Genomic DNA, 18052 nt, shown 5'->3' with positions numbered 1-18052 from the left:
CAACAATGCAAAACGTTATGTTTGGCGTAAAAGCAACACAGCTCATCACCCTGAACACACCATCCCCACTGTCAAACATGGTGGTGGCAGCATCATGGTTTGGGCCTGCTTTTCTTCAGCAGGGACAGGGAAGATGGTTAAAATTGATGGGAAGATGGATGGAGCCAAATACAGGACCATTCTGGAAGAAAACCTGATGGAGTCTGCAAAAGACCTGAGACTGGGACGGAGATTTGTCTTCCAACAAGACAATGATCCAAAACATAAAGCAAAATCTACACTGGAATGGTTCACAAATAAACATATCCAGGTTGTTAGAATGGCCAAGTCAAAGTCCAGACCTGAATCCAATTGAGAATCTGTGGAAAGAACTGAAAACTGCTGTTCACAAACGCTCTCCATCCAACCTCACTGACCTCAAGCTGTTTTGCAAGGAGGAATGGGCAAAAATTTCAGTCTCTCGATGTGCAAAACTGATAGAGACGGACCCCAAGCGACTTACAGCTGTAATCGCAGCAAAAGGTGGCGCTACAAAGTATTAACTTAAGGGGGCTGAATAATTTTGCACGCCCAATTTTTCAGTTTTTTATTTGTTAAAAAAGTTTGAAATATCCAATAAATTTCGTTCCACTTCATAATTGTGTCCCACTTGTTGTTGGTTCTTCACAAAAAATTACAGTTTTATATCTTTATGTTTGAAGCCTGCAATGTGGCAAAAGGTCGAAAAGTTCAAGGGGGCCGAATACTTTCGCAAGGCACTGTATATATAAAATATGTATAAATATATATGTATATATTATTATTTCTTTTTTTCAGTCATATTTTTATTAGAAAATTGAACAAGAGCCAATTTCCACTCTTGGCATGTCTTACTGTTTCCTTTGACCTACACTAATTAATTTTTCACTTGCCAGTACCTGACCTGTTTGAAGACATCAAGGTCTCTGACAGACAAGCTGTCATTTGATGTCGGGCTACAAGAAGATTCAATAGGTACAGTAAGACTAACTGGCACTTTAAACTTGGCTTTTTACTGCTTTTAATTGAATTTAGTCCTCTTGAGTAGCCATTTCAGGTTGCCTTCCCCTGGGATGGAATCAATACCCATGGGAGAAATTCTGTAACTGTGTTTTTTGCTGCATTTGACATTTGAACTAGGAATGCTTAAGGCCATTTTCAAGTGGAAACAATACTTGAACTGCTCCTTTAGTCTTCCACACATGATGGTTATTTTTATGCTTGTTGCTAACCAGTGTAGACAGTCGATTTAACAACAGTGAGGAGTCAAGATTATCTTAAAAGCCATATACATAAACAATTAGGTTGGAATGTTATTGGAAAAACCTGAATAAATGAGTGGAGAAACATAATGAAGGCAGAACACAGGTGCACTGCATGATAGAGTTAAGCAATTAACATCCATTTATTTTCTGTGGCATGAAAAAAAGGCTGAGCAGGCCCAGATAATTCTGATTTTTATCAAGATGGCAAGACGAATGATGACTTTGAAAGAGGGTTAATTGTTGGGGGTACCGATGGCCTTGATTCACAAAGACTGCTCAGCTGGCTAGTGTTTCAATAGGGACAGTGACTAAAGTGACATCTGAATTTAGATCTATGGGGAATACATTAGTAAATGGAGTCAGACATTGTGGTTCACAGCGTAGATTAGAAGACCATGATGCTTATGCATTAGTGTGATATATATGGAAAAACTGAGAATGTCTGTGCCAACAAGAACAGTCCATTCCTCAATTATAGAGAGAGGGATATTATAGTAGGGTTGCAGTGCATAAACCCTTCACTACAAAGTTAACTGTACATTTGAGAGTTCAATGGTGCAAATTCCATAGGCACTGGTGTACAGAGATGGGGAAGAAATTGATATGGTCAAATGAGTCATCCTTCACCATATTCTTGACAAGTGGGCGAGTGCATGTACACCAAGAGAACGGTGCAGGCCTGAATGCTTGACCCCTACAGAGACAGGATCCGGTGGCTCTGTAATGCTGTGGTGGGCATTTTGTTGGCATGGTTTGGATCCACTTGTCCCCTTAGAGTGAACAGTCACTGCAAATCAATACAAGATTGTTCTGAGTGATCACCTTTTATCCTATGATGAAACTATCCTGATGGCAGTGGTCCCTTCCAGGATGACAATGCCCCCATCCATAGGGCACGAGGGGTCACTGACGGGTATGAGTATAAAGATGATGTGAATCATATGCTATGAAATGGAATCTCTGGGAGATTTTGAAGTGTCAGACAGTGCTCTCCACCACCATTGTCAAAACACAGATGAGGGAATATCTTTTGGAAAAATTATATCCATCCATCCCAGGAGAGTTCTAGAGACTTCTAGAGAATCACTGCCAAGGTGCATTGAAGCTGTTCTAGCGGCACTTGTTGGCCCAACACCTTTCTAACACACTTTTTATGGTGGTCTTTGCTTTGTCACCCATCTGTGCATGACTGTGTTGGACAATAAACCTGCCCAAATGATTGCATGTATTCTATTTAATTACCAATATATTAATAATGTTTTTGTGTATTTGCGTCACTAGGAGAGGCCTGCTGGTGGACCATACACCCTGCATCCAAGCAGAGATCTGAGGGAGAGAAAGTCCGCATCGGAGACGACATGATTCTTGTCAGTGTGTCGACAGAGAGATACCTGGTAGGTCAAGTCCAGTATCGCCTCTCCACAATAAATAATTTCAGACTGACCTGTAACTGAGAAGAAACTGAGATGGTGGAAGGTTAAAAAAAATCATTTTTGATGGTGTCACTGGAAAACAAGCAGTAGTTTAGCACATTTTTGGATAGATGTATTTTGCTGTAATTTGCTAGCATTTTGCGAGAATTCAGTAAAATAAAACTTTATTCACATCTGCAATTGTTGCAGCAGCTGATATCCAGGTCAACAAATATACCACCATTAGTAGGAGAGGAGTAAAACGGCACTTTTAATCATGAAGCTAAGCTAAAGCAATCAGAGGTTATAAGATGAAAAATCACATGTGGAATCGGTAATTATTACATATATAAATAACATAAATATCCCAAAATATCTAAAATACACACATAAAGCAATGAAGCCTTATGAATAATTCAGAAGAATGAATGCTGTTTATTGTTAATTATTACATTTCATTTGAATACTTATATATAAAATATATATATATAATTATATTATTATTATATGCATACAAATGTAGGCACAAACTGCACTGCACATACTCTGTAGCTTGCTATTCCATGATTTACCAGGTTGTTGAAAACAAATCAAATGATTAGACATTTTGGTCAGTTAGCATTTTCATTAACCAAAGTACTGCTATGGTAGCTCTGCTTTAAAAAGTAGAAGACAGCGGTATAGTTGTAGTAGGGAATCATCTTAAACTCACCATCACACACTGGAAAGATGATGCATTTTTTAAGATGGTGAGTTAATTGCAGCTCATACTATTCTCATTACATCAGCAGGCCTCCACTCAGTTTCTCATTTCCAGATAAGAGGTTTTTCTCTCATGAATATTTACAATTTTTCAGGCAGTCTGGATACATTGGATACATCATCGTTTATTTCTGATACACACTGTATCATCTCTCATTTTCCTTTGTCTGTTTGCTTGTCAGATCTCACTTTATTCCGATTTTCTCTGTTGTTGTTTTGGGGGAACAGAATTGTCTGCCTCTAAACTTGCAAGAGTTCAGAGGCAGTCAGTGCGCCAAATTTTGGAGATTATACGCCCCATGTAGCTGGAGTTATCTGCTTTGGTTCAGTCACAAGAAAGGCACTTTGTAAAGTTTCATAGCCGTCGGATAGCTCTGATACCCGTCTCACTCCAGCCAACTTCAGAGTGACAAGGCAATTCAAGGGGAAACCTTTAAAACTTTACACTGCTATCTGTAATGGAAATCTGATTACTTGTATAGCCCCCCTGTGCAGTTTCTTTTTAAAAATTATTTTTAGGGAAGGCATCCATCTGCCTGATGAGCTTCATGTTAATGCTGTCTCCCTTATGCGGAGCTATGTACCCGACCTCAATTAACTTACTAGGTAAAGAGAGAGGAGAGGGAGATTTCAAGAGGGAGAGAGAGAGGGAGAGAAAGAGGCAGAGAGAAATGGAAAAAGGGAGGGACAGCGACGTGCCACGAATAGGAGAGTGAGCAGCTCTGGCTTCTAGTGGCTGCTCCGACCCTTCAGGGAGGGAAACGTGCAATTAAAGCAAAACTGGCAAAGAGCCATACTTTCATCTCCTCCGATGGGAAAGCTTCACCTGGTTTGACACGACAGAAAGTCAGCTTTTGAAGAATGGGACACATCAGAAATTCAGGCAAAAGCAATCAGTGCTCCATTACTGTGGACAATCATAGAGGTTATGACGCAGCCTTTTAAGGATGTAGACATTTGTTGCTTTGTGTCCAGCTAGGCTGAATTGTGTCAGTAGTTTCCCTTTGCTCTGCATTTGGTATTCAGGCCTGGTGCCCACATGTCAGGACAATAAAATAGAATCATTTTAGGGAGAGCTAGTGCTCGAAGAGTTTGACTTCATACAATCATAATCCACACACTGGTTTGCAATATTTTTATCCACAGACCTCCATCTATACATATGGTCTGTCTGCACGTAGGAAAGGTTGCACTGAAATACACAGTATACTGTACATTTTTGAAACACCTAGATACACTTATAAAATCACTAAATGTGTGGTTATATTTGGCCCAACAATAAAGGTACATAGTTTTCAGGGGAATTCAGTGAGTTGGAACAATATGTACCACATTTACACATGTGTGCCAATTAACACATCACATTTTGCAAGGATGTAGCTGAAGGCTAGGATCGCCTCTCAATCCTCCCTGTAGGGATATGGGAGCCGTTCCAAGTGTTTCTGCTGGAAGGAATTATAGTTAAGTATTATCGGGACATTGCTTCATAGAAAAACACTAATACAGCAGTGCTATTTAGCCCAGACGCTGTTTGGCAGCTCCAGAGGAGAGACACAAAGTTGTTTTAATCTCTTTTCAATCCCAACACTGGGACACCTCCCTCCTCTGTGCAGTATTGCTAAATCTCAGTCTTTATCTACAGTACCCCTCTTGCTAACACGACTACTTCACTGGCAGCCTCCACCCTTCTGTCTAAAGTGATTTGTAACCCGCTTCTCTCTTGCAGCACCTCTCTATCTCCAATGGCAACATCCAGGTTGATGCCTCCTTCATGCAGACCCTGTGGAACATCCAGCCTACCTGCTCTTCAGGCAACATGGCTGTAGGCAAGTTCATGAGCCCAGTAACAATAGCAGCAATTACAATAATAACAGTCTCTCATCCCGAAAACAGTCAAATACGTTTTTTAAATTGTTTTCAAATACAAATAATATAGTTCTTGTGTGTCTTAAAATCTGTTAAGCCTGTAAGCAATAAGGAAAAACCCTCTAAATTAAATCAAAGCTGTTTCAGTGTCATCTTTTTTCACTGTATGGTTGGTATCTAAAAAGTAAACAACCATACATAAAACCATAATAAAGATAGAGAATTTCTTCATATTCAAAGATGTTTGTCTTTTGTTGAGTATCTTGTAACACAATGTGGTTTTTGCTATTATTAGGGTTTTTGATTGGTGGACATGTGATGCGTCTTTGTCATGGGCATGATGAGAGCTTGACCATCCCTGGAGCAGACAAGAGTACAGAGGAGCAGAGGTTAGTAGATTTTAAGATCATTCAACTAAATTTAGTTTATGTCCATGTGTCCTTGTGATCAGTGAGTCAGTATTTAAAATATTAAAAATTAACAATTGAGAAAGTAGTTTTTGATGAACAACTGTTAACCAACTCTAAAACACTTTTCTGTAATAGGTACTGAGGGCTAAAGTGCAGTTTGCCAGCAAGACTTAAAAAGATAAGATTGATGTCATTGCCCCACTGTTGGCCTCCACTAGAACAAATGCTAATGCTACTAAAGCACAGGGATGCTGATTACTCTTGATCCCATAGTAATATAACCAAACAAACCACTGGCAGTCCCAGGCTGGGTTTCTTAAGGACTGTTGATCCTGTGTGTGAATGTATGTAACGGAATGAAAAGAAAAAATAGTGCCATTATGCAGCTCTGTCCTTCCCTCTTGTTAAATGTTTTTTACATTCCACTTTCTGTGTTTTGTGTGTGAATTGAGAATAAAGATCCTTTTAGTGTCCACTCAGTTTTAGGTGATTATTTTTCTGGGTTCAATAGTAAGCAGACAGGTCATCCTTCAACCAAAAGCACTTAAATATCAGTGAACTTCTACCATTTTACTTGTGGAATTTCAGTTATCTATGAACATGCATATATACATATATCCATTGTTTTAGGAAGATACTATGTCATGCATGGAAGAATGTCTTATCCAAATGTTGAAGCAGTGAGACTTTATTAACATTGCAGGTATTCCATGTCTCAGAACTGTAGCAGTTGCGGAAACTTTTCATCTTATTTTATTTCCACTGTGACTTGAAGAAATAATAGACACCCCCACTTGTGTCTTTTTACTCTCAGGATAGTCAACTATGAGGCGGGTAAGGGAGCATCAAAGGCCCGCTCACTTTGGAGACTGGAGCCTCTCAGGATCAGGTGAGATCACAACCAAATACACACACCCAGTGAATAAAATTAACTCAATTAAGTAAATATCATAAAACCCTCACAATGATGTCAGAAATACATACAAGAGTTGTCTTATTTGAGTGGAATCTCTTCATGAAGAATAAATAGAATTGGTGTTTTATGAACAAACGTCACCGCTGCTATACTGTAGGTTATATATAAACTTCCCCTCCTGTTCTGAACTGTCACTACCAATAAGTTGGCAAAGTTCGTCAGAAGCTACAGTTGAGTTTACCATCCCTTTCAATCTTGTTCTCTTTCTGTCTATCAACCTCCTTCTTCTTCTCTTTTCTTTCTTCAACTGGCCACCCACGCAATTTCCCTCCAGTCACATCATCTGCCAGCTCTCCCTGGGACTGACTGTCAGAGTCTGTACACTTTGAAATGGCGCAGGTGCATTTATTAAGGCACATGTTCTGCTTCTCTGCTTAGGGAGGAATTTGGAACAGGTTTTTCCCACACTGTATCATCAATAAAGAGAAAGTTAAGCTACACTAACAGTAAGAATATTAAACTATTTTTAGTTGACAATCTCATTCCAGTGGCAGATTGGTGTTTACAAACATTTTGAAAATTTGTTAATTGGTTGATTTTAATCTGCAATGCAGAGTGAAATAGCACAGTAAACGAACAACATGTAAATAAATATATATCAGTCCTGTCTTTTCTCACTTTTTCATAATGTCAGCAGTCATGATTTTAGAAGTTCAACAGGTGTAGATAACTTAGCATGGACAGCGGTCTGATCAGCTAGCTGAAATGTAGAAATTGTATTGCTAGAGAAACTGTGTTTGTAGCCATAAATTGAACTAATTAGTTTCCAGGATACTGCTGGGTATGAATTAAATAATAATAATAATGAAAAAATATGATGCCTAAATTTTGGTAAGCATACAAAAAGCCTTTTTTATATGTTTATGTAACAGTTCAACTCCCCAAAATAAAAATAATTGCATATTATCTTTATTTTCCAGAAAGCTCTATTTAAAAAAACAAGACCAAAAACACACAGCAATTTCCCTTCTGGGATGAATAAAGTACCTACATATCTGTCCATCTATCTATCTAGAAAAGTCTGGTATTATTGTCAGTGTACATGTCACCTGTCAGTTTCAAAATAAAGGTAAAATCAGCCACTTGAGCTTCCCGGTAATGAAGAACACAGACAGTCCTGTGTTGTATCCAATGTTTGTAACACAAGTACTCTGTGTTTAGCTGGAGCGGTAGCCACATTCGCTGGGGTCAGGCCTTCCGACTACGCCACCTCTCTACTGGCCATTACCTGGCGCTGACTGAGGACCGCGGCCTGATCCTGCAGGACAGGGAGAAGTCCGACACCACAGCCACTGCCTTCTGCTTCAGGCCATCCAAGGTCAGTGCTTACTTTCCCTATATAAACATCATTTATTTATTTTCTTTTTACAACTAGCTCTGATGTGCCCCTTAAGCAAGGCAGTTACATCATCTGAAAGCTGACCTCGGTGTTGATGTAAATACTTGTTCTAAGTTAACTTACTAACTAACATAGAACTCAGAATCTCTTCCCCTGACTATTTCATCAAAGGCTCCGGAGACGGGTCTGTAAGCTCTTAATGAGCTCGTGGCTCGCCACAATAAATTGACCTTTTTCAGCTGCTGAGTAGACGGCACTGTAAATGTTGCAGCAAATATTCATGTTGTTCACTGGCCTAATCGGAACTGGGTGGGATGTAGCCGTTTTCAATTAGGATGTCAAGAGAAATATGCTATCACCAATAAAATATTAAGATTCATTGTTATGCATTAGTATATTTTCTGGAGACCTAATTTGTATTCTTGCATTTGCCTTTGCTAATTTCTTTCCCTCAATTACCCAACCTTTTTTATCCCATACTCTATTTTGAACTCTCTATCAATCCAAGGGCTCTTCAGTTCTTCAGTTTTAATAGCGTGTATTCCAAAAATAGTGTTGGTGCCAAAAACAACCCAGAGAAAGGAGCAGACATGGCTTACTTGAAATTCAGTTTTAGTGATGATGCTGTAGTGAGTATGATTGTAAGATCTTGCTCTCCCATTGTGATTCAACAACCTTGATTATTAGGCTTTTTTAAAGCTAAATAATAAAATTATTTCCTTTTTTGACTGTTACAGAGTCTCTACCTACACCTATCTTTTATCAAAAGTAGAACTGGATACCATAGGTCCTAATACAGTAGGCTAATGTTTTTATGTGTACCTCCCTCACCTATGAATTTAGCTCAAATTTGTGAAAATATCTATAGTTGACTTCCTGAATTCAGTGTTTGTTGCGCAAATACCTACTTTATTTTCCTGTGGTGACTGCACAGTGCCATGAGTCACCTTCAGAGTACCATTGTCTCCCTGTGGATGTCTTTTTTATCTACAATAGTTACAGAATGAAATCCCCCCGAGTGCTGTCCACTTTAAGGAGAGGCTTTAATTTTCCAACCCATCCGTCTCCTGACAACACAGTGTAATTGCCCTCAGTAATTAGTATTCCTGCAGGACCCACAGGCTTTTTTGGATTACTGAGGATTCATGCGTCTTTAAGAAAATAAATATAGATTGAAACACTGTTATTTTCTCTATATTTCTTAGCCCAATTTTCTCACACCCATTGTACACGTAACCTAGTGCCAGACGGTTCCTGTATCTAAAAAGGTCAATGCTTTGCAATGTTGAACATTGGCATTAATATGTTCCCTGCTACTTGCTGTCGACCGCAATCAGTTGCATCGTTCCATCTCTGCTGAGCCAGAAATGTAGCAGAGTTAATGAGGCCAGCAGTAACCTCCTGGCAGGCCAATGAATGCACTCTCCTCAACCTGCCTCTATGATTACAACCTAATCATAATATATCTTTTTTTTGTTCTATTTTACAATGTGTGTGTGTGTGTGTGTGTGTGTGTGTGTGTGTGTGTGTGTGTGTTGTTTTTCTGTCTGTGTATATTTGGTAATGTGGGTGTGTTCCTCTCACTGTCGACACAACAGGAAAAGAGCGACATGGGCCCTAAGAGGGACATTGACGGCATGGGAGTTCCAGAGATCAAGTACGGAGACTCTGTCTGCTTCATCATGCATATGGCAACAGGACTGTGGCTGTCTTACCTGGCGCCTGATGCCAAATCGTCTCGCCTGGGACCCCTGAAAAGAAGGGTAAATAGGATAAAACTTACTCTAGGATATACATTTTACTGAATCATTAACGACGTTGCTTTATAATGAAGCGCTTCAGTACTTAGATTTTACTGAAATATTCCCGTCCCGTCAAAATTTCAAACTGTATGAATTAACAACAGTAGAAACAAGAGTTGGGCTATAATTCAAGATTATCATTAACTGACTTTCAGTGTAGTTGTATTGTAGCAAAATGATCATATCATCATGTCAGTTGATGTACAGTCCAGCTTGCTCTACAAGAGTTTACATGAAATAAAATAATCAGACAAAACAATCCAGTTTTCGTCAAACATTATTTCCATTATTTAGCATTGATTTTGCACACAATCGCTATATTGTGATATTAATATTGGAACTGGTTTCATTCAAACTCTGTTTTTTTCCCCACAAGTCACAATTCGTTTTTGGGACATATTAGCCTTTGGGGAAATGCTAACGTTGCATAATTATGAATCAATCATTAAACTGTTACATACTGTTGCATACTGATGAAAATAACTATGTATGTGGTATGTGGCATATGCCTACCTATGTGTTTATAGTAGGTTCCTGAATGCCTGCCATAGCTTGTCTCCAACACCTCGAAGCCCATGTGCACAGTAGCAAATAACACCCAATCAAACCAGTGGGTTATATGGCCATTTAAACACCTACCCCAGCCCAGGCAAATATTTATTTTCCACTCTACTTAAAATCATTGTCTACGCTGGACACTCTTGACAGACCCCTCCTACCCTGACACCCACCTGCACACATGGTGGATCAACCCATTTTAAATGTGATAATGGGTCATGTGGAGGGTGACAGTTAGTTTTGGGTGAGACAGGGGGTATGAGGGCGGCACATGAATGCTGCTCATCGATTGGCATTCCTCCAGAGACATCAAACGCCAGCTCGTGCTGGCGCCAGGCAGTCCCTGCAGCTTTGGTAGCATGCCAGTGCACCTGATATGTTGGAGGTGATGGTCAGTCTACACTTAGTCCCGACTCCTCCTCCCTCTTTCTGATTATGCTGTTTATTATTACAGTGAGTCAGGTTTCACTGAGCTATAGTGGTGTAAACCTACCAGCTGCAGGAGACTCTCCCATCTTACCCAGTACATACTTAAATGGCCTTTCTTATTGCTTCTGGATTAATAACTCGCAGAGTATCTGCTATAACTTTGCAGTTATATCTGAGAATAATTAGATAGCAGTGTTGAGATGAGGCTGTGATTGTGTATTTCTGCCTATTTTATAAACTCTAATAGCTGTTAAAAGTTGTACACATTTTGTCATCCAGATTTTGTGACATTTTAATTAATATACAGATCTATTTTCAAAGGTCTTACTGGCCGTGAGGACATTTACTGTTGTTGTTTCATTGCCTGATATATTTGTTGGTGTTGAGTCCTATTTTCTGTGTCTGTCCTGGCTAGGCCTGCCTGCATTCTGAAGGCCACATGGATGATGGGCTTATCCTGCAGCGCTGTCAGCATGAGGAGTCTCGTGCTGCTCGTATCATCCGCAACACCACGTTCCTCTTCGCCAACTTTATCAAGTAATGACAACGGGGTTGTTAACAAACACTTTTCTCTGTCTTCTCTGTCACACTTACATAACATGACAAAAACCTCACACAATATTAATCCCCCCACCCTCACAGGGCTTTGGACAGAATTGCTGAGGGTGAGACCACCGCAGTGGCTGGGTATGTTGAAGAGGTGCTGCAGACGCTGAACGACCTGATCGAGTACTTCAAACAGCCCGATTCAGAGCTAGAGCACGAGGAGAAACAGTGTCTTCTTCGTTCACTCATCAAACGTCAAGACCTCTTCAAGGAGGAGGTGAGAGGGGACAATGTGGTCTTCAACGTCTGATTAACTAGCCCTGACAACATACTCATTGGGACGTTGGTGTGTTTGTGTGCGTGCGTGCGTGTGCATGTGTTGTACAACTCTTATCCCTTACAATGACTGTTTCCTACATTGCCTCCATCAGGGTGTGTTATTTGAGTTTACCGGTATTTCGACTTTCTCAAAATACAAGTAATTAGTAAGTCATGTGACCTAAAAAAAATATTTACTTCACCCCATTGGATTTTATAAAACAAACAAGCTCAGCCTCAGTATATCTTTATATCTGATCACCTGGGGCCATATTACAGAAGTTCCTATCTTAAGTCATAAGTTAAGATAGGAAGAGTCTAAGATAGGATTTTTCCCAATTTGGTATTACAGAAGTAAATCCTAACTAACTTTAGGAATCCTATTTCTTATCCTATCCTATTTCTTTGTCTTATCTCAGGTTAGAAAATCCTAAATACTCAATCCGACATCGATTATCAACTTTTATGTCTGTTACCTAGCAACCGATGACACTTTGCTCATCTCGTCGAGCTAAATGGCTTTTAATTTTTGGTCGTTTTTTAAATGAAACATAAACTGAAAATGGAGCAGAAACAACAACTATCATTGAACTTCAAGTCAGATGACTTAGAGGTGTTGGTAACGTCCGTCAAGAAATCCAAGTTCATGTAACGCTTATTTTTTGGAGATTAAAGATAGAGAGTGGGCTAAAATAGCAGACACAGTCACCGCCGTATAGGCTATCTGGCAGCCAGCAGAGCGTTGATGCTGTCAAAAAGAAAATCAGTCCATTTACAAGTGATAGGCTACAAAGAGAAAGGCAATTGACTCACTGACCCCAGCAGGAACCCGTACTCTTCTAGATTATAATGAAGGTAAAAATAATAACAATAATAATAAGGCTGCCGGCTAACGTCATCATGTTTTTCATGTATTTCTTGAATTTAACGATCTCCTTCTATCAAAGACTTGCATTTGGATACTTTTGTTACATCAAGCCTTCACATTATGTTATATAATGAGACATTATCTAGGGTTACATCGCCTACAGCCTTTCTACTAATGAGTGTTTTGTCATCAAACACATCAGTAGAATCAATTAATTAAAGTTCTGCTTTCTCTGTTGACATTTTATTGATTTTGTAAAAGCGATAAAGGAGCAGCCATGTGGATTAAACAAGCAAACACTACCTGGTGGAAAAGTAAAGTTAGGACAGCTTAACAGTTCTCCTAAAGTTAGGAGAATTTATTTAAGATTTTACGTTAAGATGCTTCTGTAATATACTTTTTCTATCTAAAGCTTGGAAAGGAACACTGACTTGGACCTGTTAATCTGTAATGGCCTTTTATCTAAATCAGTTAATAACACTTATTACCACAGTTACCAAGCAGTTAGGACAGGATCTGCCGGTTAGGAAGTTTCTGTAATACGGCCCCAGAAATTCTTTTTTTTAAATATTCTTACTAGGGATGTCCGGATCACGTTTTTTTTGCCCCTAATCTGGATCCAAGTCATTTAATATTGAGTATCTGCGGATTCCGAGTCCCGAGCCAATACTTTTCTTAGATAATACAGTCGAACAGAGAACACTTCAAGTACATTAAAATCTCTCTCTCTTTTAAAGTATCCTCCAATGTGTGTTGTTTTGGTGCAGCCGTTGCCTGAGTTACCTGATTGAACTCATTGTATTCTGCTGGGCTCTACGCCAACATTTTTCCCAAAATTCACATGTGCTCCTAAATGAAAAAATATAAATAAACAGATTTTTATTAAAATTGACACATTGAAAACCACTTTTAAAGTACTGATCACTCTCCTGTTTTTGTATAATGAACTGCTAAGGCAGCCACACATCAACTCGCCCACCGGGAATTCTCCAACAAGTTTTGAATAGATAGTCACTTTTTACTCCCAAAAATTGTAATCAAAAAGTACATTTAATAAAATAAATGAACTCTGTGCTCCTCCCGCTAGTATACGGCTCCATAGTAGAGCAGAATCCGGTGCAACGGTTGGTGTTTATTTGTCCAAAACCTTTGGGGCCGCCCTGGCTCTCTCCTCCAGAGCTCCCGTCACTTAGTAGCTGCAGCGGCGAGCAGCAGCTGGTCTCCGTTTACGACACGTGTGGGACAGCTAAAGCATAACACAGAATTGGGCTTAGGTTCATTCTCAAGAAAACAGAGACCGATCAGTTAAATGCTTTGATCTGCCCCAATCCTGATCATTGATATTGGATCAGGGCATCCCTAATTCTTACAAAAAGGAATATACTTTCTGTGTAATGAGTTGAATCATAGGTCATTCATGGCAATAATGCTGTCTTTTCTTAGGGCATGTTGAGCCTCCTGTCCAAATGCATTGACCGGATGAACGTGTACAACAGTGCTGCCCATTTTGGAGAGATGGCTGGGGAGGAGGCAGGCGCAGCATGGAAAGACATTCTCAACCTTCTCTATGAACTCTTGGGTAAGCAGGCCTCAGTGATGGATCGTATAAAATATCCACATCTTGTGTCAGCGCTGTCAGCTGTTGACCCTGGCTAGACATGCAGTATTAATCTTCCCCTTGTGCCTTCACTGAATCCTCTTCCTCTCCTACACACTTCACTCTCTGGTCTTCTAATCTTGCCTGTTTTCTCCTCCTCCTCCTCCTCCTCCTCCCTTACTTTCTGTCTATAAACCTCCTCCACCATACTCTTGTTTTCCTCCATGCCACATCTGAAGCAAAGACAGAATGTCTTTTGTTATCGTCTTTCACAATCTGCCCTGCCTTCCATTTAGGTCACATCCTTCTCTGAGATCAGTGTGGGCACATTACAAAGCATTGAGCTGCATATTTGATGAAATGATAGCGTCATTAACAAAATGCCAGCCATCACAGGTGCTGGCATTATGCTGTTCTCTCGGGGGCCTGTATTGAGTTATGAATGCTAAAACTATGACCCTGAAAAAGTTTTATTTTTATCAACTTTTTCTTGGGTAGTTTGTTTTGCTGTCATTGGAGCTTTCCCATCAACAGCTTCCCCTCGGCTCACCTTGACTGCCCTTATATTCATCATCACCTCCCCAGAATTTACACACAAACGCTAAAAACACACAAATACACTCCTTTGAGTACTTTCCAGCCTTGCCTACGGAGGGGTCACCCCCAAGGGTGTGAAGGCCGTCTGGTGAAGCAGGTTTTGCATGATAAATCGTGCAGTTTGTCCTGACCTCTTCTCGTCTTTCCAGAGTAAAACCACCAGTTTATTTAAAGGAAAACACATAGTTATTGTTTAGTCCAGGTGGTGACAAGGACATGGACATCAAATTCATGGTTTGTAAATCATTGGTTTTGGTGCGACTTTCTGACAGGTAAAGCAATACAAGTAAGCCTCATGATCTTCGTAAAACCTTACCCCCCTTAAATGCAAAGCAATCCGTTGTTTGAGCAATCACTTGTACCTTGTAAAGTACCTTGGATGAAAAGGTTATTCACTGGAGGTCACATACAGTATCTCACAAAAGTGAGTACACCCCTCACATCTTTGTAAATATTTGATTATATCTTTTCATGTGACAACACTGAAGAAATGACACTTTGCTACAATGTAAAGTAGTGAGTGTACAGCTTGTATAACAGTGTAAACTTGCTGTCCCCTCAAAATAACACATCACACAGCCATTAATGTCTAACCCGTGCACTCCTCCACCGTCCATTTGAGGATGCCCCACAGATGCTCAATATGGTTTAGGTCTGGAGACATGCTTGGCCAGTCCATCACCTTTACCCTCAGCTTCTTTAGCAAGACAGTGGTCGTCTTGGAGGTGTGTTTGGCGTCGTTATCATGCTGGAATTCTGCCCTGCGGCCCAGTCTCTGAAGGGAGCGGATCATGCTCTGCTTCAGTATGTCACAGACACACAGTACATGTTGGCGTTCATGGTTCCCTCAATGAACTGTAGCTCCCCAGTGCCGGCAGCACTCATGCAGCACCAGACCGTGACACCCCCACCACCATACTTGACTGTAGGCAAGACACACTTGTCTTTGTATTCCTCACCTGGTTGCCGCCACACACGCTTAACACCATCTGAACCAAATAAGTTTACCTTGGTTTCATCAGACCACAGGACATGGGTCCAGTAATCCGTGTCCTTAGTCTGCTTGTCTTCAACAAACTGTGTGCGGACTTTCTTCTGCATCATCCTTCGAAGAGGCTTCCTTCTGGGACGACAGCCATGCAGACCAATTTGATGCAGTGTGCGGCGTATGGTCTGACCACTTACAGGCTGACCCCCCACCCCTTCTACCTCTGCAGCAATGCTGGCAGCACTCATACATCTATTTCCCAAAGACAGCCTCTGGATATGACTCTTGAACATGTGCACTCAACTTCTTTGGCCGACCATGGAAAGGCTTGTTCTGAGTGGAACCTGTCCTGTTGAACCGCTATATTGTCTTGGCCACAGTGCTGCAGCTCAGTTTCAGGGTCTTTGCAATCTTCTTATAGCCTAGGCCAGTGGTCGGCAATAGGCGGTCCGCGGGCCAGAACCGGCCAGCCAGCAATAATATGTGGACCTTGGCCAGATTGCTTTGATAGCAGAAAAATAAAAAAGCTGTAATAGATCAGTCATGACAGCTACAGTTACAGTCATTTAATCACTTCCTCTTAAGTGATTGTGCCCCCAAAATAAAAGCATGAGAACATTCTTTGCAGCAATGCTTTATGTGGAGTTTGAGAGCTTTTACTTTGAAGAGTTCTGAAGAACATTAAAAAGAGTCTCTGGCTTGCTTGACACACCTCTGAAAAAGCCGTTAGTAAACGTGTGATTGGATTCCCCTGAATTTCCTCAGGGAAATGAAAATAAGCTTCGGCAGGTTTATGAATGCGCATCACACTGCAGCACATGGTTTATTGTGAGCATGTGCAAACGTGTCCTTATAATCAATTTGTTTAACAAGGAAAAAAAATATCCGCTGAATGTTGGAATCGATCATCCAACCCTCCCATTGGGAGTCCCACTCCTACCAACTGAGCTACACATAGGCATTTAAGGATTTGAAATAATTTGACTATATTTTGGCCCACCATGTAACGGCTTGAAAAACATTTGCCCCGATGCCAGACTTATTTGCCGAACCCCTGGCCTGAGCCATCTTTATGTAGAGGAAAAATTCTTTTTTTCATTACTCAGAGAGTTCTTTGCCATGAGGTGCTATGTTGTAATTCCAGTGACCAGTATGACGAGTGTGAGAGCGATAACACCAAATTTAACACACCTGCTCCCCATTCACACCTGAGACCTTCTAAAACTAACGAGTCACGTGTCACAGGGGAGGGAAAATCGCTAATTGGGCCCAATTTGGACATTTTTACTAAGGGGTGCACCCTTTTGTTGCCAGCGGTTTAGACATTGATGGCTGTGTGATGTATTATTTTGAGGGGACAGCAAATTTACACTGTTATACAAGCTGTACACTCACTACTTTACATTGTAGAAAAGTGTCATTTCTTCAGTGTCATCAAATATTTACAAAAATGTGAGGGGTGTACTCACTTTTGTGAGATACTGTAAAACAAGATTTTGAGATGGAGTTAAATTACCAGTATGCATTATAATGCATTGTGTAAGTTTGTGTAATAAATTGCAGATTGGAGCTTCTTTAAAATGTTCCATCTCAGAGAAAAAAAACACTATTAGATCTTCAGATGCTAAAAGTATGGGTATTCAACGCGAAAACCCTTTCAAAACTGTTTCTCTTGATTAAAAATGTTGGCAGTATTATTATTACTAAAAGATCAGTCTTTCCTACTTTAATAGCCATTGCTTTCCATTTCACTTAATATAGTGTATGCTAATGTAATCATTATTTGAAGTCTGTAGTCTGTGTAGCCTCAGGTTCCTCCTCCCTGTCTCTGACTTTTAATTTGAAATTCACAGTGAGCATCCTTACCCTTAATTGCCTCATGGTGTAGCTCTACCCATGTGTTCTTATTGAATGATAGCTTTCCTTAAAGGGTGAATTAAAAGAGATTAGACACCCATCAGTATTCCTTTGGCACAAAGTGCTGTTAAATTGTTTCATGGGCATTATAAGTCCAGTGTCCCTGAATCCTAATCGTGAAAAATGAGACAGTAAAGTAATAAGGAGACTTCTTAATGTCACCACGGTGGCACAGACAGGGCACAAAGGAACACACTTTAACCTTTTAGAGAGCAAAGAGCACCTGACTTCAAAGTGGGTTCATAAACTTTCCCATGTATTTTCTATCAAACAGACTTCAAATAGTCAATGTCAGGTGATTTCACAGATGTATCTACCTGTGGACTGACGATGTCAGACAACGACTTTATGTTCACAAGAAAATGGTGGACTATTTTTCTATTC

At 40.2% G+C, this 18052-nt stretch overlaps 1 protein-coding gene across 1 annotated transcript in view; it reads left to right on the top strand.

Moving 5' to 3' along the window:
- ryr3 (ryanodine receptor 3) overlaps nt 1–18052 on the top strand; it is a 140532-nt gene that overhangs the window by 39164 nt on the left and 83316 nt on the right. Inside the window, exons 7-16 of the mRNA XM_046061097.1 lie at nt 915–993; nt 2565–2677; nt 5184–5283; nt 5619–5712; nt 6548–6622; nt 7871–8027; nt 9647–9811; nt 11253–11374; nt 11480–11660; nt 14013–14148. Of these exons, the coding sequence (XP_045917053.1) occupies nt 915–993; nt 2565–2677; nt 5184–5283; nt 5619–5712; nt 6548–6622; nt 7871–8027; nt 9647–9811; nt 11253–11374; nt 11480–11660; nt 14013–14148 (1222 nt within the window). The remainder of the gene's footprint in view (nt 1–914; nt 994–2564; nt 2678–5183; nt 5284–5618; nt 5713–6547; nt 6623–7870; nt 8028–9646; nt 9812–11252; nt 11375–11479; nt 11661–14012; nt 14149–18052) is intronic.

The sequence above is a fragment of the Micropterus dolomieu genome, linkage group LG10 (assembly GCF_021292245.1).
Source record: "Micropterus dolomieu isolate WLL.071019.BEF.003 ecotype Adirondacks linkage group LG10, ASM2129224v1, whole genome shotgun sequence".
Lineage (NCBI taxonomy): Eukaryota > Metazoa > Chordata > Actinopteri > Centrarchiformes > Centrarchidae > Micropterus > Micropterus dolomieu.
The sequence above is the reverse complement of the archived record's forward strand: the minus strand, read 5'-3'. Positions and strand labels throughout refer to the sequence as shown.